The sequence below is a fragment of the Brachyhypopomus gauderio genome, chromosome 16 (genome assembly GCF_052324685.1).
Source record: "Brachyhypopomus gauderio isolate BG-103 chromosome 16, BGAUD_0.2, whole genome shotgun sequence".
In the NCBI taxonomy this organism is placed as follows: domain Eukaryota; kingdom Metazoa; phylum Chordata; class Actinopteri; order Gymnotiformes; family Hypopomidae; genus Brachyhypopomus; species Brachyhypopomus gauderio.
In genome coordinates, this window is record NC_135226.1 from 12,179,332 (window position 1) to 12,205,823 (window position 26,492).

Here is a 26,492-nt window from a genome sequence, read left to right on the forward strand (position 1 = left end):
TGATTCTACAGTGTCTTTAGGTGTGTTGTCTGCGTGATTCTACAGTGTCTTTAGGTGTGTTGTCTGAGTGATTCTACAGTGTCTTTAGGTGTGTTGTCTGAGTGATTCTACAGTGTCTTTAGGTGTGTTGTCTGAGTGATTCTACAGTGTCTTTAGGTGTGTTGTATGAGTGATTCTACAGTGTCTTTAGGTGTGTTGTCTGAGTGATTCTACAGTGTCTTTAGGTGTGTTGTCTGAGTGATTCTACAGTGTCTTTAGGTGTGTTGTCTGAGTGATTCTACAGTGTCTTTAGGTGTGTTGTCTGAGTGATTCTACAGTGTCTTTAGGTGTGTTGTATGAGTGATTCTACAGTGTCTTTAGGTGTGTTGTCTGAGTGATTCTACAGTGTCTTTAGGTGTGTTGTCTGAGTGATTCTACAGTGTCTTTAGGTGTGTTGTCTGAGTGATTCTACAGTGTCTTTAGGTGTGTTGTCTGAATGATTCTACAGTGTCTTTAGGTGTGTTGTCTGAGTGATTCTACAGTGTCTTTAGGTGTGTTGTCTGAGTGATTCTACAGTGTCTTTAGGTGTGTTGTCTGAATGATTCTACAGTGTCTTTAGGTGTGTTGTCTGCGTGATTCTACAGTGTCTTTAGGTGTGTTGTCTGCGTGATTCTAAAGTGTCTTTAGGTGTGTTGTATGAGTGATTCTACAGTGTCTTTAGGTGTGTTGTCTGCGTGATTCTACAGTGTCTTTAGGTGTGTTGTCTGAGTGATTCTACAGTGTCTTTAGGTGTGTTGTCTGCATGATTCTACAGTGTCTTTAGGTGTGTTGTCTGAGTGATTCTACAGTGTCTTTAGGTGTGTTGTCTGAATGATTCTACAGTGTCTTTAGGTGTGTTGTCTGAGTGATTCTACAGTGTCTTTAGGTGTGTTGTCTGAGTGATTCTACAGTGTCTTTAGGTGTGTTGTCTGAGTGATTCTACAGTGTCTAGGTGTGTTGTCTGAGTGATTCTACAGTGTCTTTAGGTGTGTTGTCTGCGTGATTCTACGGTGTCTTTAGGTGTGTTGTCTGAATGATTCTACAGTGTCTTTAGGTGTGTTTTCTGAGTGATTCTACAGTGTCTTTAGGTGTGTTGTCTGAGTGATTTTTCAGTGTCTTTAGGTGCAGCAGTGCTGGTGGGGAATCACTTTTCTAAGCTGGTCTAAGATTGCCTCCAAAGCCAAGGAGACAGGACGCACAATCTGTTTGATTCGATGGGGAATACTTTTAGAAAGAGTTCTGGTTCTGCTCTGTAGTGGGTAAGATGTCTTCCTTTACTCTTACTACTAAACAGTCTATGATAATGTCTACAGGGAAACATTGCCATGGACGATGACATTGGGGGTGGGTGGTGGTGTGAGGGGTAGTGTTGTAACTGCTGTGGCTGGGAATGGGTGTAGGTGTGTGGGGTAGTATTCTAACTGCTGTGGCTGGGGGTGGGTGGAGGTGTGGCATTATGATGCCGTTTCAACATGATGGCTCCACGTTGAATCTTCCCTGTTGAGTGCATTCTGCTCACTATCATCATCTTCTCTCTGATTCACAGAATTTTCCCTTGATGTTCCAGGCGGGTCAGGTAGATGTTCTCTGAGCCACGGAGCTCTCCAGGGCAGCGAGATGAACTCTCTTATGTCCAGGACCCAGCACTTTGCAAGGATGCTGTCAGACTCTTCCTCACTCTGGACAGTCCCTGTCAGGTCAGCCAACACTTCTGTCCTTGGACTGATGAGTCCACGCTGGGACACGTGGCCTCGCTGTCCTCCGTCAGCGACGCAGTCACGCACGCCACAGGAAGGTGCCATTTAAATGTATGAGCCTCCCCTCCACGGAGGGTCAAACAAGATGAAGAGGGCACCTCATCTTCATCCCTGCTGGACCCTGGGAGAAAAACGGAATGCTAAAACTGCTTCTATCATTAAAACATCAAGGAATTCTGCTTGGATGCGGGCTTCAAAAGAGGCAGGCATTACCAGGAGCCTTTGCAGACAGGAAGTTAGGATCTGGAGCGTGCCGGAGAACGCCGACAGGGACAGCGGCGGTTTGATGCTCTGCACATCTCCATGATGATGAGGAACCACGAGTGACCGCGGCGGGGGCTAATGATGCATTCCAGAGAGAGCGCTAAAAGCAGGCCGTACGGGTAGGGGGGGGGTTAGCTCCTCCACCCATATGGACTACACCATTTCTATCTCACGCTCAATCTCTCCCTCTCTCAGCACAGTACTTGCTTTGATTTCTCTTTCTTTCTCTTTGATATCTCTTTCTTTCTCTTTGATATCTCTTTCTCTGCTCCATATGTTTTGATTACTTTGGTAATTTCTTCCTTTTGCTCGGCTCTCGTTGGGTTCTTGCTCTCACTCTTCTTGATGTGATATTCTTGTCTCTATGGCACCAGGGCAAAAAGGTTTCCACTGTCCCTTGATAACTGGTAAAGGTCAGAGAGATCTGCTTCATTCTCTCTCTCTCTCTCTCTCTCTGTCTCTCACACACACACAAACTCACAAACATGCATGTGCACACGCACACACACACACACACACACACACACACACACACACACACACACACACAAGTACACACAAACACATTAGCACACACAGACACTCAAGCATACACACACTCAAGCACACACACACACACACACACACACACACACACACACACACACACACACACACACACACAAGCACACACACACACTTCTGCTCCACTGTTCTTTAGACTGATGCCGTGCTCCCCCAGAGTCGCGTAACTATGAGCACATTGTGCTTTAGGGATAAATATGCCAGCTATAAATATTTAATAACCTACTGTTGTACGTGGCTTCATGAAAGGACTTCACTTTCCCAGAGAGTATGAGAGTGAGTGAGTGAGAGGGGGAGAGAGTGTGAGGAGGAGAGAGGGTGAGGGAGAGAGAGAATGAGGGAGAGAGTGTATGAGTGAGAGAGCATATGAGGGAGAGAGAGTCAGGAAGAGAGAGAGTGTGAGGGAGAGAAAGAGTGAGGGAGAGAGAGTGAGGGAGTGTGAGGGAAAGAGTGTGAAGGAGAGAGAATGAGGGAGATAGAGAATGAAGGAGAGTGAGGGAGAGAGAGGGTGAGGAAGAGAAAGTGTGAGGGAGAGAGAGGGAGAGAGAGTGTGAGGGAGAGAGTGTGTGAAGGAGAGAGAGTGTGAGGGAGAGAGAGTGTGAGGGAGAGAGAGTGAGGGAGAGAGAGTGTGAATGAGAGAAAGTGTGAGGGAGAGAGTGTGAGAGAGAGAGTGTGAAGGAGAGAGTGTGTGAGAGAGTGTGTAAGGGAGAGTGTGAGGGAAAGAGAGTGTGAAGGAGAGAGAGTGTGAAGGAGAGAGAGTGTGAAGGATAGAGTGTGTGAGAGAGTGTGTGTAATTGCATGTTGCTGTGAGACCAGTAATGAGACAACGCCATCGAATGTGTCCGTCCCACTGCTGCAGTAAAGAGAACAAACCACCACGTTACTTAGGAACGCTTCAGGAACGCTCCAGGAACGCTTCAGGAAGGCTTCAGGAAGGCTTCAGGAACGCTTCTGGAACGCTTTTGGAATGCTTCAGGAACGCTTCAGGAAGGCTTCAGGAACGCTTCAGGAACGCTCCAGGAACGCTCCAGGAACGCTTCACTGCTTATGTCTGGGTGTGCAACTCATCCATTTCCATTCCAGTATGATCAGATTAGGTGCCATCTTGCAAAACAGAAATCTCGACTCAAAACCTTTCTGCCCAGAGAGTCTGTGAGAAGTACAAATTATATTCTAATTACCATCTGAAAATACGTCTCAAAAGAAAACGTGTTTCTGTGCAGCACAAAGACAACTGAGGCAAGAGGCTAAACTAAATTAACAAAACTTTTTCAAATCAGAAAGGCTACATGAAGCAGGTGATTCTGAGTGTATATGTATGAGTCATTTTTAATAGACCACTAACAGAACAAAAACTCATCTGTTTAATAACCCAAGCTATTTACCACATTACATTACTTTACTGTCTGTAATAAGCAATTTATAAGCACATTCCAAGCCTAGTTCAAATGTACATTGTGATAACACTTAAAAGATGCTTAAAAGATCGGTTATGATATGACTTTTGAAACAACAAAAAAATACATGAATAAGCAGTGTTTATTTCCCTGTGACATTTTTAAAGATAGGTTTAAAAAAAAAAAGAGTCTGAGTGTCTGACATTTACAAACACCCGAGATTAGTCACAACACTTGGAGAACCTCTTGTGTCTGATAGGTCCCTACACTCACACCACACACCATGCAATTTGTGCTAATTTGTCAGCGGGCTTTCTCTGAGTAGAACAGCTTGAACTCTGGGGGCCTGGTTTAGATGTACCATGTACTCTTAAACAGAACAGACAAGAATGCGCAAATAGGTTCACGGAGGTCAATGTTGCCGTGATAACGATCCAGCTAAATGGTCTACAGTATTAACGCAAAGAGCAGTGAAGACAAGAAAGTCCTTTAGGAGAAGAGACTTTCAAAACTAACTGGGCACACAACACTGCTGAAAAGGCAGAAGAGATGCTGAGCAAACACCTCCACGCAGCTCCGCAGTTGTGGAGAACAGTGAGCTGAGGACCGTGAGGAGCCAGGAAATGCAGGCGCTATCTGGGCACAGAACATGAGAAAAATGTTTTGGACTGAACCGAGGGAGCTGGCACGGCAAAGAGGGTCTGTGTCTACAGGCTGGAAGATGACATGGAACAGACTTCGCCAAACTGATTAATCCTTTCATAAAGTTCAACTTTTATTTTACATAACATTCAATCACAGATGACCTGGGTTCTGAATTAGAGAATTAGGATGTCAAACTCTGGTACTTGAAGGAAACGAGCTGGGTTCAATTACCTACCACCAACACCAATTTATGTTGTTCTCTGACAATATGACTTTGTTAAGTTTGACACACACCTTCTGATTCTTTCTGACGGCTTCATGCTCACACTGAGTGTGTCGTGTGTTGTAGTGTGGGGTGTTGCTGTAACCGTAGGCGCCGAGGTCAGAGGTCAGAGTACTGGATCTAGTCTAGGGCAGAACCTCTTTCACCAGATCCACTTCTCTCTGCTCTCCTTCTCTGTTCTGCACCGTCTTCGTAAGATTGGTCTCTCACATAAGGCAAACATAAGGAGGAAGCAGACGGTCAGAGAGCGTCTCTGGGGATTGAGAGGGATTGAGGGAGAAAGAGAGAGAGAGAGAGAAGAGAGAGAGAGAGAGGAACTTTATAGATTGGGAGACTTGTGTCTTTATGTAATGATTAATGGTTGATATCATGTTCTGGGGGGGCGGGGCTTAGACAGGTAAGACAGGCACGCCCATACATGGTTTCATTTGTTTCATTCTTTAGTTTGTAGGTTAGACTGGGGCGGAAGTGTTTGAGGTCAGTAAGCTTGAGTTATGTTTTGTTTATTTCGTTTCTTGAACGACGCCTTAGTCTAAGCCATTTTATTTAGTACTATTGGATTGTTTTTTGTATTTCTAAGACAAATACATTTTGTATACCGAGACACGTGAGGCCTAGCGTATTTGTTTTATGAATGGTTCGACAATTGGCTGCAGTATAGTGCATTCTACCATAACTCATCGGTGAAGTTACTAATAACGGTCCCACCTTCCCTCCAGAACCCCTCAGGTGTTAGTTAGGATTGTAACACTAGTTACACTAATTTGTTATTAGTTTTGTGTTATTTAGCCAGTCAATGTCAGAGAGAGTTTGGTTTCTTTGAAATTATTTCCTTGTAGAGTTTGGGACCTTCGTCTCACTCATCAGGGTGTGGTCACAGATTTTAAGTCCATAGATGTTTGTTTTTCATTTCTCCCCATTTCTTTTTTACTATTTTACTCTTAGTCAATTCCCACAAATCAACATGACAACCAGGAAGGCTGAGGCCTGTAATGTTCTTTCTCTGAGGGACATGCAGCCAATCACCATGAAGCTGATTTCTATACAGCCAGTTTGTGGGAAAACATGTTGTCAAAAACGCTATACAAATCTGAATTTGAATACTTGACGTCCACTGAAAATGCAGATTCCAAAACATGCAATTGTGTGCAAGGAGTGTGCAAATAAATCACCCCACTCACCACTCACTCATCTCTGTATTATTTTCTGCTGAATTCTACCATACTGGGCCACAGAGTGATGTGACTGGTACTGATTTTTTTTGGTCCGTTGACCTTGGCAAGCCCAGTCATACACTGCAGCACCATCGCAGATCACATCCAACAAGCAGCAAGAGAATCCACCGCACCGTAAGGTTCCCGGTGGTTGAGCTAGACGACGGTGTGTGGGCTGCCGTCTGTGTCCTGCAGAGTACAGGCAACACCGGCTGGTAAACAGTAGTGACTGAGCCCCAAACAAACAAACCTGGAAGTCTCACTCACTGGTACGGAGCCTGCAGAGAACCTACACAGTTGCCCAACTCTTGAACAACAGCAGTAACTTTAGTATGGGGAGAAAAAAACCAAACAAAAACAAACAAACAAACTAACAAACAACAGAACCGATGCCCGTCAGGCTGGGTTCCTGCTGTTCCAGACGCCGTGGGAACACTGTCACTATCCCACAACTCAAAGCAGCTGAGAGGGAGTCCATGTCCGTATCATCTGGGATTGAAGACTGCAAAACTTAACCGCTTGTTTTGTTGGTTGTTTGAGATTTTTCGGTATCTGTACCTCAATACTTTCCTGACAGAATGTGGTTGAAGAAAAAACTTGGAATAACTATTTATATTCTATGGCCTAATTACACTGGGTAACAAAATTGTTTTGTTTACCACAAACTAAAATAGATGGACCTTATAATATGTATACGTTTTACACTGAACTTGTTTTACATCAAGTATATATTTTTGTTCATAAGCAATGTTGTTATTACATTGAAAATATGTTCAAAATGACTTCTGGTACAGGTATTTGCTTTTTGCCTATTTTTGGCCACTGGAACATTCTTCTGTAATTCTAGCAATAGTGTGTCAACTCAGATAGGCTCCACTCTCCGTGGTACCATACGGAACATGACAAGAGAGCACACTGGAACCAAGACACTATGGGTCTTAGAACTATTCTGAAAACATTGGATGCAGCATATGAAGATATATAACAAACTGCTCTTTGATCTGGACCGAGGTATTTTTTTTTAAGGAAGCAAAATCATTCTTGACCACGGTCATCATTTACACTATATGGGCTAATGATTGAGTTCAGGCACTTTCAGCACAGCCCTTGCTGACAGGTATTTAAAATCAATTCCTTTGTGCCCCACTGGATCCGCCACAGTCAACTTTAAGTGCTACTATTGTGAAATGTGAGGATCTACGAGAAACAGCAACTCAGCTACAAAGCGCTAGATCAGGCTCTCACGGAGCGGGGCTGCTCAAAGGTGAAACGCACAGTGCGTTAAAATCCCCTCTGTAAAAATCCTCTGTTGCATCACTCACTAGAGCTCCAAACTGCCTCTGGAAACAACATCAACAATAGGACTCTGTGCCTGATGAAATGGGTTTCCATGGCATCAGGCAGGAGAGTGATGAAACGGGTTCCCACACAAGCTCACTTTGCCAAGCGCCGGCTGGAGCGGTCTGAAACACGCCACTGCTGGACGCTGGAGCGGTGGAGGCGTGTCCTCTGGAGAGATCACACTTCAGGATCTGGGAGTCTGATGGATGTGTCTGCGTTTGGGGGATGCCAGGAGAACGCTACCTAGCAGAGGTCACAGTCCCTCCAGCAGTGTGTTGGAGGAATAATGGTCTGGAGATGTTTCCATGGTTTGAGCTAGGCTATGTAGGTCCAGGGAATGCTACTGATACACCATGCAAAGACATTTTAGACAATTATATGTTTCCAACTTTGTAGTAATAGTGTGGGGAAGACACTCTCTTTTTACTGGCTGTGTCTCAGTTCCAAACGGTCCATAGAAACATGATGTGATGAGTTTGATGTGAAGGAACTCCAGTGGACTGCACAGAGCCTGATCTGACATACTCAATGGTTGTGGAATGCACAAGCTCAAGTGATGGTCAGCTGTGCCCAAACTTTGGTTATGTAGTGGATCTCATTAGAAATCCCACTGTTATGCTATGCCACGTCTAATTACTCTTTCGTATATGGAACCACAGCCAGTTGGTGGAGGTGGAGAGATGGGGATTAGTGAAGAGGGGGAGAGATGGGGATTAGTGAAGAGGGGGAGAGATGGGGATTAGTGAAGAGGGGGAGAGTAGGGATTACTGTTGGAATGGCGAGATGGGGATTAGTGAAGAGGGGGAGAGATGGGGATTAGTGATGAGGGGGAGAGATGGGGATTAGTGATGAGGGGGAGAGATGGGGATTAGTGAAGAGGGGGAGAGATGGGGATTAGTGAAGAGGGGGAGAGTAGGGATTACTGTTGGAATGGCGAGATGGGGATTAGTGATGAGGGGGAGAGATGGGGATTAGTGATGAGGGGGAGAGATGGGGATTAGTGAAGAGGGGGAGAGATGGGGATTAGTGATGAGGGGGACAGATGGGGATTAGTGATGAGGGGGAGAGATGGGGATTACTGAAGAGGGGGAGAGATGGGGATTAGTGAAGAGGGGGAGAGATGGGGATTAGTGAAGAGGGGGAGAGTAGGGATTACTGTTGGAATGGCGAGATGGGGATTAGTGAAGAGGGGGAGAGATGGGGATTAGTGATGAGGGGGAAAGATGGGGATTAGTGATGAGGGGGAGAGATGGAGATTAGTGAAGAGGGGGAGAGATGGGGATTAGTGAAGAGGGGGAGAGTAGGGATTACTGTTGGAATGGTGAGATGGGGATTAGTGATGAGGGGGAGAGATGGGGATTAGTGATGAGGGGGAGAGATGGGGATTAGTGAAGAGGGGGAGAGATGGGGATTAGTGATGAGGGGGACAGATGGGGATTAGTGATGAGGGGGAGAGATGGGGATTAGTGATGAGGGGGACAGATGGGGATTAGTGATGAGGGGGAGAGATGGGGATTAGTGATGAGGGGGAGAGATGGGGATTAGTGATGAGGGGGAGAGATGGGGATTAGTGATGAGGGGGAAAGATGGGGATTAGTGCTGAATGAGAGAGATGGGGATTAGTGCTGAGGAGGAACCACAAACTTATTTTGCACACTTACAGATTTTACTCATTTTTTCAATTTTGACAATAAACCGCACAGCAAAGAAATAATGTTGAACTCCCTATTAGTTTGTCATGGAAGATGAATAGCATTTGCATGTACTTTGTTTTGTCAGATGCTGTGCTTGTGCTGTTGCCATACATCCTTTATTTTATGCTGTGTAACCATGCCAATACTATTGGCATTACTCTCTTGGGAAACGAGCAAGTCCAACAGGATCGCTCCTAATTGTTTTAAGATTTATGGTTTTGCAAAAACAAAAAACCCTGTATAATACAACACAAAAGAATAATGAACATGTTCCTGCTGGGGAAATGAGAACGGGCACTCCTCAGACTCTCTGGAGGCAGTAGGCATAAATCTTACCTGGGCTTTGCCAAAATCATTTCAGCCAGCTCAGACTACCACCCATGAAGAAAGCATTGATGTGCTCCATTGGACAAAAGAGTGCTAAAGTTTTCCAAAATCCTTAAAAAAAAAAACACTGATTACAACAACCTCAATAGATACAGCCCTGTCTGATGATACTGGCTTGATTGTTGTTTTTATAGAATCTGAAATCGTAAAATAATTTAAAACATTAAACAATACCTTTGTACATGGTTCATATCGGTATTTATCTGGTTAATTCTGATATGAAAATAGAATGTCAAAAAAACTTTTCTGCATTCAAATATTCAGAATTGTTAGAACAACAGACTTTAAAGTAAGACTTAATACAGAATTTTAGAGTGTGACAACTGTTTCTTTGAAAATAAAACAAAAAGAAACACTGTTGTCCATGAGTATGAGCAAGGAACTCAGAAACGGATCAAAGCAGACCAGACTAGTGTAAAACGAATGTCAGACAATTAACAAGAACCAGCCTCAAAGAAAACTGCAAGCCGAGGGCATTTAAGACAATACAAATGAGCAGTGAACACATTAGCTGACTCGATGGATTCAAGGACAACTGCCCAAATTGTTCTTATGGATCCTTTCTGCTGCTCAGAGATATCGACTGCACTGTGGGCCAACTCCTATTAGCAGTTCATGCTAGGAGTAGATGTGTGTGATATAGCACACATTACCTTCCTAATCCCTTCCTCTTAAAGCTCTTCACAATGTCATAAAATCAAAATAAGCACGACTGGAGACACCACATACAACTCGTTCTCTTGTAGACACTATAGTGGGGGATGGGCGGTCCTCTCAGACTCACTTTCCTCTCAGAAAAGAAAAAAACCCAAGACACACACACATCGGTGTTCCTCCAGAGGTTAAGGCAAGCGTCAAGGTGGCTAGCAGGCTAATGGTATGAGATCATACTCACTGTCGTGTTTCAGCGCTGATGGGGTGATTAGGGCACAGATGTATACTGTAAGTGATGGTTAGAAACAGCATGCCTTCACTTCCTTTCTCTCAGGTTGACGGGTCAGAGCGAAATATGCAGTTCCATAAAAAAACATGTTTCCTCTCATTTTCTGTAATGATGTATATTCATAAAACCTCACTAGAACTTAAGAAATCGTATCACATAACACCTGAGAACTGACACCCGAGCCTTTAACTTAGCGGCCTGCCATTATGTGATTGTGTTAAAAACGCCAATCCTGCTTACATTACCATCAGGTGACACAATGAGCCAACCCTTATATAACATGTATCCGCTTGAACCCTGCAACTCTGTCCTGCCCATGACACACATTCAAATATCTGTTGGTCCTACAATACCAGGAAACGGAATCCTTGGCGCTGGAGTGCACGTCCTTGCGAGAGACGGCTGGCTTCACGATTTTAAGACCGCGGTACCAGGAACAGCGGGCAGCCCGTAACAGACGACAAGTCATCGGTGGACCGACGGGCTGTCAATCACCTCACCGACACTCCCCCCAGCTCACCTTGCACAATGAGGTAGACCTGGGAGGTCTTGGACTGCTGCTTGGTCTGTATGGAGCAGGTGTAGGGCCCCTCGTCGTACACGTCCACCTTCTGTATGCGCAGGCTGTACTCCAGCTGACCTTTGGTCACCAGGTCCACGCGGGGGTCCAGAGACCATTTGTCCTCCCCAGCAAAGATAATGTTGGAGCGGTTGAGCCAGGCCACTTTGGAGACTTTATCATCCACGTAGCACCTGGTAGATGAGAGAGAGAGGAAGTGCACTTAGGGTGGTGTCTATACACAACCTAACAAACTGGAGCGGTTATTTCACAGCTAAATTAAAAATTGGCAATTTAACACTTTAGCAGCACTAAAGTCTTAACATTTGAATCTTTTTTTTTTCATGTAGAGTTTAGAAAGTTGCTGTACTGACACAATATTTTCACTTACTGCCATAAAGGTTATGCTAAATGCATGACATACTCTTCTTGATAGATACACATATCCAAGACTGTTACGGATACAGTGTGCGGTGAAGAGACAACAAAAGTCGACACTTCGAGTTGATCATCTTCACTTATGTTTTTTGGTCATAAGATAAGGCCATTGCACTGACTACCAAAAGAGAAGTGTAGATATCATCAAACTGATGGACAGTGAGAGAGGAGCAGGTGGAGCAAAGACAGCCACATTTACTCTACAGTTCAGCGCATCTTAGCCGTGCGATCTTCTTGGCTCTGATCACAAACTACATGCTGTTTGGACACAGCTAAGTCGACATCAATGACCTTGAGCACCATCGCGTTCGAGCTCAGCACAGAACTGATCCCGTAAATGTTTCTACTCAATGTTGGGCTCCGGAGAGGTCTAGCCATCTCTCTCACTCTCCTGCTCTCTCTCCCTCTCTCTCTCTCTTCCTCTTTCTCCCCTTCATCTCCGTCCATCTGCCACTCTCCCGTCTCTTTACTGCAGACTAACGAGGCTTTTCAGCAGGGCCTGTCTGCTCGATCGACATCGGCTCTAAACAACAGCTAGCCAATCTCTCTCTCTGTCTGACAGCAAGCTCGGAGCAGTGACAGATGTGTGTGCTGGACGCCCGAGGCCTTGCTTGGGGGGAGAAAGAGAGAGAGAGAGAGAGAGAGAGAGAGAGAGAGAGAGAGAGAGAGAGAGAGAGAGAGAGACAGAGACAGAGACAGAGACAGAGAGAGAGAGAGAGAGGGGGGGGGGAGACCGAAAGGTACACACTCAGAAAAAGGAAATTGGGATGAGAAAGAGAGACAGGAAGAGTGAGAGAGAGACAGAAATAGACAGATTGAGAGAGATAGACCGGGGAGTGGGGGAGGGGCAAGAATAAAAGAATGAGGGAGTGAGAAACAGTGAGAGTGCTCCAACCTCCAGGAGGTTTTGTGTGAGACACTAATGAGACGAGGAAAGGCCCTTGGAGCGCATGAGCGAGAGGTTAAGGGAAGTTCACAGCCCATGCAGGAGATAGAACCCTAGAGGAACTTCCTGTCATAGCAGTTTCATTGTCCCTTTTATGGAGAAAGCAGCCAATCAGAGTCCAGTGATCACTCAGTCCCTCCTAACCCAGGCGCTGCTCACCATGTACTTCACACCTGCATTGGCAAGGAGTGAAGAAAAGCCAGGCTGTAAACATGTGTCTCCAACTCGTCTCATGAGTCTCCAACCCGAAGTCTCCAACAAGTCTCATGAGTCTCCAACCCGAAGTCTCCAACAAGTCTCATGAGTCTCCAACCCAAAGTCTCCAACAAGTCTCATGAGTCTCCAACCCAAAGTCTCCAACAAGTCTCATGAGTCTCCAACCCGAAGTCTCTAACATGTCTCATGAGTCTCCAATGCCTTTTTCGTATTACAACGAAACAGGACTTTGGTTATGTAGAGAAAAAATGTGTGAAATAAGAAACAGGTTCACAAGGCAGGTGGGGGTGGGGGGTGGGGGGGGTAAACACATGGTGATCTTTCCAATGTGGTGAAGGATGATCTTTACATTGCCCCTCAACTGCACCAGTTTGTCTGTTATGGACCCCAAAACACCTGAACAGGTGAAGTAACTCACATGGTGAAAGATAGACATTCCTGGTCTAGTGCATGCTGTAATTATTCATCTCAACATTTAAAACCCCAGGAACTAAGATGAGACCCCTCATCTTAGGTGAAGGTGTAGACCTTGGTGTTCTTGTGCATGGAGAGCTATGGTGAAGGTGTAGATCTAGGTGTTCATGGGCATGGAGAGGTATGGTGAAGGTGTAGATATTAGTGTTCTTGGGTATGGAGAGTTATGGTGAAGGTGTAGATATTGGTGTTCTTGGGTATGGAGAGTTATGGTGAAGGTGTAGATATTGGTGTTCTTGGGTATGGAGAGTTATGGTGAAGGTGTAGATATTGGTGTTCTTGGGTATAGAGAGTTATGGTGAAGGTGTAGATATTGGTGTTCATGGGTATAGAGAGTTATGGTGAAGGTGTAGATATTGGTGTTCATGGGTATAGAGAGTTATGGTGAAGGTGTAGATATTGGTGTTCATGGGAATAGAGAGTTATGGTGAAGGTGTAGATATTGGTGTTCATGGGTATAGAGAGTTATGGTGAAGGTGTAGATATTGGTGTTCATGGGAATAGAGAGTTATGGTGAAGGTGTAGATATTGGTGTTCATGGGTATAGAGAGTTATGGTGAAGGTGTAGATATTGGTGTTCATGGGTATAGAGAGGTATGGTGAAGGTGTATTTATTGGTGTTCTTGGGCATGGAGAGTTATGGTGAAGGTGTAGATATTGGTGTTCTTAGGCATGGAGAGTTATGGTGAAGGTGTAGATATTGGTGTTCTTAGGCATGGAGAGTTATGGTGAAGGTGTAGATATTGGTGTTCATGGGAATAGAGAGTTATGGTGAAGGTGTAGATATTGGTGTTCATGGGTATAGAGAGTTATGGTGAAGGTGTAGATATTGGTGTTCATGGGTATAGAGAGTTATGGTGAAGGTGTATTTATTGGTGTTCTTGGGCATGGAGAGTTATGGTGAAGGTGTAGATATTGGTGTTCTTGGGCATGGAGAGTTATGGTGAAGGTGTAGATATTGGTGTTCATGGGTATAGAGAGTTATGGTGAAGGTGTATTTATTGGTGTTCTTAGGCATGGAGAGTTATGGTGAAGGTGTAGATATTGGTGTTCTTAGGCATGGAGAGTTATGGTGAAGTGGGATGTTGTGACGCCGTGACTTCACATCAGGTTTGTTGGCTAGGAGCAGCGGAGTGCTGGTGCTCCAGGGACCCTCGTGTCACCGTGAGCTTCTGGCTCTGTCCTGTCAGCTGTGCTACTGCAGCTAGATCTGCGACTCTTGCACATTATATACCACCATTTCACAAACTGTGGTGTTTGACCGCACCTCATAATCCACCTTCTCTTTCTGCCTACATCCTGGACCTGGCTCAACTGATGTGGCTCCTCCCCTTCCATTAATGTGGCCCCTCCCACCTCCTCCCCTATCCACCCACTCCTCCGCCCACCTTGTCTCTTCCCATCCCAGGACTTAGTGAAGACTCTAGGCTGACAGGGCAGCTGCTTCAGGACAATTACAAAATCCAAATTAACCAAAGCACGTTTTCTTCAGACGTGTGGAACGTCAGGGAGCTCACTCTGACTGATTTACCATCACTGTCTCCTCATACCTCGCTTCCATGACCCTGAAGCATAGCTGGAGAAAGAGTGAGTGGCCCTTTATCAAAGAAAAAACACAAACATTGCATCCACAAGCATGGTCCAGCTGGCCCGGCACGGTCACGGTCCCGCCAGTGTCCTGACAGAAGTTCAGGTTCTGTGACATATACGTCAGTATACGATGATGCTTATAATCATCTCCTTTCTGTATTTGTAACAGTGAGATATTTTCTTATTTTTCTTTTAAATCCTAATAGCAACAATATAACAATATAACATGTTGAAGCGCAGATCTTAAGGGAAGGAGGTGAACGCCCCTTTGAGGAGGGCTGTGTTCTTCTGAGAGCCCAGTGCATGTTTCAGCGTATACTGCTTCTGTGTCATTGCTAACAAGTCACTCTCTGATGATCATCACTTTTATATGTTCCAGTGCATAGTGTGGAGGATGGCATAAGGCCTTGCAGCAATCAGATGTAAAACACAATATTTATGAGTGGTTTAAGTTGTAAATCGGTCAGATTTGACCCGAACACGACTGTTTATCTGTTTATCACTGGGTAAACAGAACAAAAGTTCTGAGGAGCACTGCTGAACCCTTCAGTTAGCATTCAGATCATCTGCACCATACAGGCAGCGGAGTGGGTCGCTTATGACTAGAAGATGAATGTGTTTAAAAATCAGATGTCAGTGTGTTCTCACGGACTCTCTTCCATTATGATCTTTGCCTTGTTTTCCGATCCATCACGCCTTCTTCAGAAAGAAAGGAACTAAGGAACTAAGGCCACTATGATTGCCGAGCTGAAAGCAGTTACTGTCTTTGTTAAAAATGGAGCAGCAGGTTTGTTTAGTGCTTAAATTAGTGGTGGATTCTCATTTATTCATCATATTCATACATATTCATCTCTTCGCAAGTGTATGCTATACATAAACATTAAGCTGTATTGTCATAAGAATAAGCTTATATAGAGCCTTATTCTTATTCTACTAGATATGGCCTAATTTTTATTATAATGTATTTGCATAAAATTAATTAGATTTATATCTTATTATGTGTATAAATTATACTTATATCTTATATTTAGACGTATTGTTTAGATGTTTTGTTGGTTTTAATGTCATTATGCTGAAAACAAACAGAAAGAGCAGACAGGATCCTTACAGTGTGGTGCCAGACACCCAGAGCTCCCTTATCTGTCTGGCCATTTTTCAGGTTTTGCTGACTACCCCAAAGTGCAGAAACACCCTGGAGTTGTGATTACCAGCTGGTGTGGGTGTCACACCACATCACCGTCTAGGAACAGGCCAGGGATGAACCTGACCTCAACCAGCTCAGTCTGCCAAACTAACACACAGCACACTAACACATACCAAACTAAAACACAACGGACTAACACACAACAAGGGGCATGTTGTGGGTTAACTGTGTACAAATACAAATGATAAACAAACAATATGCAGAGATGTAATGAAAGGTACTTTCTATTAGTAGACATTTCAATTCATAGCGTTTCCAGCCATTAGCAGGTTTAATATTTGTGCATCATTTCATTGTTAAACTCAATGTTTAATTAATGTATATAAAAGACAAATGAGGCCAGGCTTGTGTTGGTATATTTCAGGACCCATGACAGTTTTCTGTTTTATATTGCACTGAATACTTTTATTTTTACTATATGGCATTAAATAAAAAAGCCTCTACACTGTTGTTTGTTTGCAGCTGTGGAAATGGACCAAGCTGCAAGCACTGTGTGCAAGTTTACAACAGGAGAAAGAGCATTAAAGCTTTCCACAGGATAGATAGGGTACGGAGACAGAAAGGGCAGCCATATTAAAACCTCCATGTCATCACGAACCTGAGGTGGGAGGAGGGAGAAGTAAAGAGAGGGAGAGAAAGAGAGAGAGAGAGAAAGAGAGAGAGAGAGAGAGAGAGAGAGAGAGAGAGAGAGAAAGAGAGAGAGAGAGAAAGGGGGAGATAGAGGGAGAGAGAGAGAGAAAGGGGGAGAGAGGGAAAAAAGGAAGGAAAGATGGAGGGAAATAAATTGCAGTATGAAGGTGAGGATGAGGATGGTTCTTTCACCTTGTGCTTCATCAGAAGGACTTGCTCCCTATGCACCTCACTTATCAGAGAGGCCTCTCGCACTCCTCATATCAACTATATATCACACCCCGACACCTCCCTCCTATCCACACACACACACACACACACACACACACACACACACACACACACACACACACACACACACACACACACACACACACACACACACACACACACACACACACACAGAGACAATCAGATAGTGGAGACAAATGTGATGGAATACTTTCTCCTACACAGTACGTGTAGCAGACAGAGAAACACAAACTCAAACACACACACACACACACACACACACACACACACACACACACACACACACACACACACACACACACACACACACACACATACACACACACACACACACACACACACACACAAACATACACACACATTGTCTTTAGTATTGTCTAGTGCGTGCGACCTGCCCCTCCTGCCCCAGGTAGACGCCCCTCTCAGCCCCTCCTGCCCCAGATAGACGCCCCTCTCAACCCCTCCTGCCCCTCCTGCCCCAGATAGACGCCCCTCTCAGCCCCTCCTGCCCCTCCTGCCCCTCCTGCCCCAGATAGACGCCCCTCTCAGCCCCTCCTGCCCCTCCTGCCCCAGGTAGACGCCCCTCTCAGCCCCTCCTGCCCCTCCTGCCCCTCCTGCCCCAGATAGACGCCCCTCTCAGCCCCTCCTGCCCCAGGTAGACGCCCCTCTCAGCCCCTCCTGCCCCTCCTGCCCCAGGTAGACGCCCCTCTCAGCCCCTCCTGCCCCTCCTGCCCCAGGTAGACGCCCCTCTCAGCCCCTCCTGCCCCTCCTGCCCCAGGTAGACGCCCCTCTCAGCCCCTCCTGCCCCTCCTGCCCCAGGTAGACGCCCCTCTCAGCCCCTCCTGCCCCTCCTGCCCCAGGTAGACGCCCCTCTCAGCCCCTCCTGCCCCAGGTAGACGCCCCTCTCAGCCCCAGCTTCCACTTTTCACAAGGATCCAAGTTTTCTCTTTAGCGCTCAACAGAGATCCAGCGGCTGGACTGTACAGGACGGGTGACGGTTGGGGAGGAGGACATCGTGTCTCTCGTGTCTCTCTCACTGCAGAGCTGCAGTGGACTTCTTACAGAAATCTGGGGCAGGCTACATGCGTCTGTCCTTCTCTCCCTCACTCTCTCACTCTCCTTCCCCCCATCTCTCACCGTGTCTCCTCTCTAGCTCTGGGGCACTGGAGTTATTTAGACTCAAACCAGCCAATTGTGGGCACTCCTAATAAACTGTTTCACATTGACTTTGGCAGGTGTGCTGTTTAGTGAATGTTCATGAGGGTTTTCCAGCACTGGCGTGTGTACACTGCTCTGCATGGGTGCTCAGTGCCTACAGGCTGAGCTCTGGCCTGGAATTAGTTTGTGGCGTTTCACAGACGCATCTGCTGCCCTCAGCGAGGTGATGGTGTGGACGCACGAGCACCGTTCTGACGTGCTGGATATGCGTGGGGGGTCCACGCCAAAGTGCTTCATTTATCCTGACAGGTGTTTGACTTTCTATTAATGAGGCGATCGTATCCTAGCGCTTCACCAATAACCACTCGCAGAGGGGGCAATCTAGCTGGAAACCTCCCCAAAAAAACAACAAAACAACAAACAACAACAAGGAAAACAAGATAAATGAGGTGTGCTCTGAGCTTGGGCAGGGACTCACTGATATCAGCAACAACAGTGCTAATAAACACATTAAAAAATCTTTCTTCACACCTGAGAAATCCATGCATAAAAGACTAAAGAAACAACAAACAGCAGAACTGAATGACTTGAACTGTTCTATCAGTATAATATAAATAATATACAACAGGCGGTTTGACTTTTACGCTGTCGGTAAGTGCTTGTAAACTTTATCTTAACTTTCCTGTGTACAGCATCAGAACCTGTCTGTTAATCTTGCTGTACATCCAGTATGGGCCAGTGTTACTGTGTAATATCGTACATCTTTTATCAAGAGGAAGAACAGCATTGGTCCTCAAGGCCTGAGCAAAATTATTTGCGCCCAAAGAACTAAAAGTGTCATTGGCAAGTGATGGGGTCTGCAAATACAACTTTTAAAACATTTGCACAAATAACAAATATGCAAAGCCATTATCTTGGTGTAGTCTCTAAGCTGTTTTTTCTTTGTAAATTTTCAACAGAATAATGACTTCATCAGTATAGCTAAGAATTCACTGAGATTAACTAGACTAATAATAAGCTGAAATAAATAGCAGTGGCAGCGCTATGCTAACTTGTCCATGATAGCTTTCACTCATTATTAAGCTAATTAGCATATCTCACCAAAGGTATTCATCCTATTTAACCACATTAGCATATCACACTGAAAATATTCATTATTAATTATATTAGCATATCTCTCCATAAGTAGCCATCAAAAGCCTGTGACCTGCTTAGACGTTCTGTCTTTGGCTATAACTAAAAATGTGTCCACTCACACTCAGGAAAATGTGAAGCTTTGATATTAGTATGTGAGGAAATAAATAAGAAGTCACATGACCACAACAGTTGTCAGAAACACTCTAGAGCTCTGCAGTGATTAAAGAGCTATTTCAATCGTCTGTAAAAAAAAAAAAGTTTGTCTCCATATCAGTAGAGAGCTTTTTTAATGAAGGACTGAGAGATGATTCATTATTAAAGTATATGCTCGTACTGTAGTGAATGGACATTCTGCCATGAATAATTTAGCTGTGGCATAGAAGAGAAAACAGTGAGAGAAGAGAAGAGAACTAAGAGGGAGAAAACGGTGAGATAAGAGAAGAGAACTGACAGGGAGAAAACAGAGTGAGAGATGAGAACTAAGAGGGAGAAAACTGAGAGAAGAGAAATAAGGGAGAAAACAGTGAGAGAAGAGAACTGACAGGGAGAAAACAGAGTGAGAGATGAGAACTAAGGGAGAAAACAGTGAGAGATGAGAACTAAGAGGGATGAAACAGTGAGAGAAGAGAACTAAGAGGGATGAAACAGTGAGAGAAGAGGACTAAGAGGGATGAAACAGTGAGAGATGAGAACTAAGGGAGCAAACAGTGAGAGATGAGAACTAAGAGGGATGAAACAGTGAGAGATGAGAACTAAGAGGGATGAAACAGTGAGAGATGAGAACTAAGAGGGATGAAACAGTGAGAGATGAGAACTAAGAGGGATGAAACAGTGAGAGATGAGAACTAAGAGGGATGAAACAGTGAGAGATGAGAACTAAGGGAGTAGACAGTGACATAAGAAGAGAACTAAGAGGGAGAAAACTGAGAGAAGAGAAGAGGACTAAGAGGGAGAAAATAAAGTGAGAGAACTGAGGAAGAAAACAGTGAGAGGAGAGGACTAAGAGGGAGAAAACAGAGTGAGAAATGAGAACTAAAAGGGGGGGAACCAAAGTGAGAAATGAGAACTAAGACATAGAAAACAGAGTGAGGAAAACAGTTCCAGAGAGAGACTGAATGACAGGGGAGAGACCCAAATGGAAGTCTATGAAACAAATGCAGGGGAAGATAATGAAGACTTTGTTTTTCTGGGCTGCAAAGATTCTTATAGAAAAAACAAACAAACAGAGGAAGTGCTCTTACCCTCCATGCACTGATTTAGTAGCTTCCCTAAAGCAGCAACACACACACACACACACACACACACACACACACACACACACACACACACACACACACACACACACACACACACACACACACACACACACATTGTAGCTCTCATTGTGACTTTCTTTTTCAGCATTCCATGCTTTTGTTTCTTTATCAACGCCTAACTTGCCCAAATTCACCCTCAAGAACATTCTCTCTCTCTTTCTCTCTCTCCCACTCACTCTCTTTATCTTTCTCTGTCCTCTCTCAGAAAGACAAAGACTTATAGGAAAGTAAAAGAAAAGAGAGGGAAACTAAAAAAGGAGGAATCTCTATATTGTTTGAAGATGAAACAGACTCACAACCACTGAGTGTGTATAATGTGTGTATTGTGTATGTAATGTGCATGTGTGTAATGTGTGTATGTAATCTGCTTCAGTAGTGTGTTTAAAATCATGACCAGACAATTCTCATTAACCAGTATACAACAGTTGCTCTACACACATATACACACCCACACACACACCCACATACCCACCCACACACACACACACACCAGCACAAACATCATTAACTACTAGTACAGCAGTGCTGGATCCTTATTGGACGTTTCTCACTGCATGAAGGCCAAGTGACTGTGGCCTTCTCAGACGTGTGACCACACACACGCGCGTATGAGTGTGTGTGTGTGTGTCAGGTTGTGTTCAGAAGCCTCATTAGGGTTACATTAGTGATCCATATGCATGGCAAACAGCTCGTGTCTCTAGAGATGTGCTGCGACAAAAAGCCCTCCAGAAGGGTCACCAGCAGGCCAGGGAGCACAGGGAGGTGTGAGGACAGCAGCACTAGTGTGTGGCCCAGTCAGGCCCGCAGCACATGGATGCCACTGGTGAGGAGAACATGACAAACCGCTGCATGGAAACAGATGTCAGGTGTTTTCTGGAGAATAACACTGCCTTTCGTTGTTATTGTGGCTATGAAAATGAGGTAATTCCAAGAGCTATTCATTCAGGAATCCAAACAACTTCAAATGGTCTGCAAACATTTATCTCCCAGCTGCATGTGTGTGTGTGTGTGTGTGTGTGTGTGTGTGTGTGTGTGTGTGTGTGTGTGTGTGTGTGTGTGTGTGTGAGTGTGGTTCTGCATTCCTGTATTCATCAGCAGGGTGTTTGAAGCTGGGAAGGGCGTCCTGAGCTGGAGTCCCCAGACTGACCCAACCCTTTCCCCAGACACAGGGCCTGTTCCCTGGGCCACGACTCCACCAGTCTCTGCTGTCACAGATGGCTTAGCCGCCTGCCCCTCTCTGGCGAGTGCGGAGGAGGGCTGCGCCCCAGCCATGTTCTCCCATCTGCTCCCTCTCTCTCTCTCTCTCTCTCTCTCTCTCTCTCCCTCCCTCTCTACATCTCCCACCCCCTCAGATAATCTTTCACTTTCTCACTGTCTACAAACTGCCCTCGTCCTCCTTTCTCTTCCTGTCTCTCTCCCTATTTCTCTCTTCCTCTGTCTCTCTCCCTCTGTCTCTCTCCCCTGTGTCTCTCCTCTTCTGTCATACTCCCCCCCTCTCTCTCTCTCTCTCTCTCTCTCTCTCTCTTCTTCCCATCTCTCTACCTCTGTCACAACTCACTCTATGACCACACTGGAATACCCAAACTTACCCAAAACACAACCACCTACAGACCCTCCTACACACACCTATCCATCCACACACACACCTATCCATACACACACACACACCTATCCGTCCACACACACACATACACACCTATTGTAATTCCCAGCCTGAGGCTCTGTGAAGGAAGGATCAAGACAGTGATGTTCTGCTCAATGTTGTGTAAATACCAGCTCACTGTGTTGATCAGTACGGACCCACAATATGTCAAACCGCACAGAACAGCACAGGGTGTATATCTGCACAGAGTCAAATCGTACATGAAAACAACATCTCAAATCATTTACAACACTGATCCCATAAACTGCGTCCACACAAGGCTCCAGAAGCATCTGAGTAAACTTGGTGCTACTTTATGTTTCATTAGCGATTTATCCCCACCTTTGGGCAGGAAACAGAAGGGGGATTTAGTCGGATTTAGTGTTTTTTCTCTTGACTCCGAAGGTGGGACATGGCTTGTGGCCTCTCCAGGACAGCTGGCCTCTGTCCATGGTGCTAGAGCATCAGACTCCGCTGAACTTCAGCACCTGTGTTGTGGACAGCTGGCCTCTGTCCATGGTGCTAGAGCATCAGACTCCGCTGAACTTCAGCACCTGTGTTGTGGACAGCTGGCCTCTGTCCATGGTGCTAGAGCATCAGACTCCGCTGAACTTCAGCACCTGTGTTGCAGACAGCTGGTCGCCCTGCACGGCTGCAACAACAAACCCCAGCAGGACCCTAATCAGGACAAGCCTGCACCAGCACGCCCCCTCCCCAAGCCCACTGTGAGAGACACTTGTCCCGGGGACGGAGGACGTGTGCGGGAGCAAGACCGATACCTCATGGGTCCTTCCTGTTGGGTTTTCATTCAGTGGTACCAGTATCAGTGCCTGGAGCTTGGTATCAGCATCCAATCAGAATAATTTAAGTACACATTGGGTAAACACATTTTTTTTAAATGAACATCTTTTACTAAAATAACATCACTTTGAATAAAAAGCCCACACTTTTTGAATTTACATGCTTTCAATTATCAGGTGTTTATTATTCACTTATGACTGTGGCAAAAGGCTGCTTAGTGATTTCTGTCTAAATGCCACTGCTGTTTTACAGAGAGATGGGTGTGGTGTGGCTCGGGGGGGGGGGGGGGGGGGGGGGTCTCAAAAGCACGGCGGCTCCCCCACGCTTTATCGACAGAGCGGTGCTCTTTTGAAATGGGATAAAAAGCTTCAGCTTTTTAGAAAATCACTTTTTTCACCTGACCAATCACAGCAAAAAGAGAAGGTTGCTAAGAAGTGGGGTGTTTGTCAATAATAACACAGTTTCCCATAGTTCCGTTACTAAGCAGTGTCAAGTGTTGTGTATCAAGGCACGCAGTTGTCATTGGTTTAGCCAAAACTGCGATACAAGTATGACCTGTCTATCAGGCAAGATCAAATACAAAAGAACAGATGGGAACACAGCCTAAATAACACAATGAAATAAGAGCAATTACATAAGTGTAAGTACGTACACCAGCTACAAAAGACAGAAAACTAGTCCAGGATCGGTGCTCTCCCTGGAGAGCTATCCTCTTAATTTGTGACTTTGTAATCACACTTTGCAGTATAACACTGATCACTTCAGTTTAATCAGATTTTTCTCACAAATATCTCAAAATATAAGAAACTATGTCCTGAGAACTGGTACACACACATGCTGTAACTACCGACCACGTCTGGTTCAAAACTGGGTTAGGCCAACAGAGTAATCTTAATGATGTGTCTAGCAGTGAGTGCTAATGCTGCAGGGGCTCTGCTCCTGCTCAGGGGGTCGCCAGGCTGCTGAATGCTTTCGGTTTCCTTGTGAAGCCCATATGCATCGCAGGACAAGCCCCCACGCCTGTTAATGGAGGTGAAGATGGGGGTGAAGATGAAGGTGAAGCCCTTCAAACATCCAGCTCGCTGTCACGTAGGGCAACGCCCCCTCTCGTAGCTGTCACTCTGGGTTCCCTCATGTCTGTGTTCCCTGCCTGTTTGTCCCGCCCTGCTCGTTTATTTTGATTCCTCGTTTGTTACCACGCCCCTGTGTCATTGTCATCACCTGTCCCTAGTTTGGTTCTATGTATATAAGTCCCGTCATTCCCCAGTCGTGTCATCCGTGATTTTGTCTATCCATTTGTTCATGCTGTCGGTTTGTGCTTACTGTTCGCTGTTTTCATCTTGCTCGTGAGTTTGTCTGTGTTCCCCCGTCGTGTTCAGTATGCCTGTGTACCTTTGTTATTCGGGCTGCCCTCCTGTGATCGACCCTGCCTGGCTTTCTGACGATGAGTATGGTATTCCCTTTAATAAATCTCGCTCCTCTCAGCGATTGTGTCCGTCTCCTCGCTCCGTAGCGCGAGCTACGTTACACTCGCCATAGAAATGTTCCCCAAAAACCTCTTTGCTATCTGTGAAATTATAATTGCTTTGATAATTGTTTCAGATTTGTGATCCATTAAAAACCATTCAACGCATTATAAACTAATTCACCAGTTGCGGTTACCATGAAAATTGTAGGCAGTGGATTTGCAATTTAAAAATGAGACTTAAGATCAATTTTCTAACATGTAACACCCATAAGACTGATTTAATGTCACATTATGTGGACTAATGAGAAGTAAACCTGTTCCACCAGAGAAATACCTCAGCTAAAATGTTGGGATACATTGGTTTAGCATAAAAATATACCACTGCAAAGACAAAGAAGAAGTGTAATTAGGAGCTTTATCTCAATGTGTGAAGGTGTGTGCGTGTGTGTGTGTGTGTGTGTGTGTGTGTGTGTGTGTGTGTGTGTGTAAACATCTCATTATCATACACCATGTTTGTTGGGCCAATTCTGAGTGCTACCTATTGATGCAGCAGCCTGCAGTGATGTCGGTATGATCAGTCTGGACTACCCAGCTCTGCTACCACAGGATGCATTCAATGAACACATTAAACAAATGAACCAACACTACGAAAAAAGGGCTGCAATATGCAAAGCAGCAGCGTCCATTAGTGCAATGACCAGGCATACTCTCCAAAATAAAAGTCCCCAATAAAAATCAATGGGACAAAAGATACAAATAGAAGATCAATGAAAACGCACAGAAGCTGGGCTAGAAGACAGAGACTGATATGGATCTGGTGTAGATGAAAGGCCTTAGCAGGAGAGTTGAAGGAGAGTCCAAATGGATGTACATGTGAAGTGAAGGTGGGAAGAGCTACAAGAGTAAGAAAGAAGTGGGTCCATTAGGTGTGAGGCCGGCGGCCCCTGATTAAACACTACCTGAAGGGGGGTTTCCTTAAGATCCATGGCAGGTTTGTGGGTTTCAAGATCACCATTAGGAGCAGTTTACAAAAAAGAGAGAGAGAGAAAGAGAGAGAGATGAGACAGGCACACACAGAGGAGAGACAGAGAAGAGACACAGAGTGAGAAACAGGGAGAAAAGAGACATAGACACTGCCCTGAACACACTGTGTTTGTAAATAAGGGCGTGTTCTCTGTAAATGAGGGCGTGCTCTCTTTGATGTGAGTGTGTTTGTAAATGAGGGCGTGTTCTTTGTGAGGTGGGTGTGTTTGTAAATGAGGGCGTTCTTTGTGAGGTAGGTGTGTTTGTAAATGAGGGCATGTTCTTTGTGAGGTAGGTGTGTTTTTAAATGTGGGCGTGTTCTTTGTGAGGTAGGTGTGTTTTTAAATGAGGGCGTGTTCTTTGTGAGGTGGGTGTTTTTGTAAATGAGGGCGTGTTCTTTGTGAGGTAGGTGTGTTTGTAAATGAGGGCGTGTTCTTTGTGAGGTAGGTGTGTTTGTAAATGAGGGCGTGTTCTTTGTGAGGTGGGTGTGTTTGTAAATGTGGGCGTGTTCTTTGTGAGGTGGGTGTGTTTGTAAATGAGGGCGTGTTCTTTGTGAGGTGAGTGTGCTTTTTGCCCTGCAGCAGTTTCAGATCAATAGTTCAACAGTGTTATCAGATCAGACACAAAATACATTAATTAATGATGCCAAGATACAAGAGTACAAGAGTACAAGAGGCCTGAGGAAAACAACATCAAACACACACATACAGACGTACACACACACACACACACACACACACACACACACCCACACACATTCACGCACGTAAACACATGCATGCACACACACATATCTACACACACACACACACACACACACACACACACACACACACACACACACAAAGGTGCGGTGAGCTAAGATCTCTTACACTTCAATTAAACATACTGTTTTCTCAAATCTCTAAACAATTACACAGAAATGCCTGAAACACTTAAATCATTTTCAGAAGTTTCCAGTGTCTAACAATATACGTTAGCATCAGTTATTGGCAGTGTTTTCCATCCTGGTAAAGACAGCACTCCTGTTTCTGCTGTTCAGGCGTGTGGTACACGACACTGCAACATTATTATAGATCAGCTCATGAGCTACAGCTAAATGCCTTGAGTAATTTTACTGTCATTCGCATG

General features: G+C 45.1%; 1 protein-coding gene across 3 annotated transcripts in view; it reads right to left on the reverse strand.

The window, feature by feature from the left end:
- lsamp (limbic system associated membrane protein) overlaps positions 1-26,492 on the reverse strand; it is a 303,186-nt gene that overhangs the window by 49,795 nt on the left and 226,899 nt on the right. For all 3 annotated transcript variants that reach the window (XM_076976767.1, XM_076976766.1, XM_076976765.1), the window contains one exon: positions 11,028-11,260. In XM_076976767.1, the coding sequence (XP_076832882.1) occupies positions 11,028-11,260 (233 nt within the window). The remainder of the gene's footprint in view (positions 1-11,027; positions 11,261-26,492) is intronic.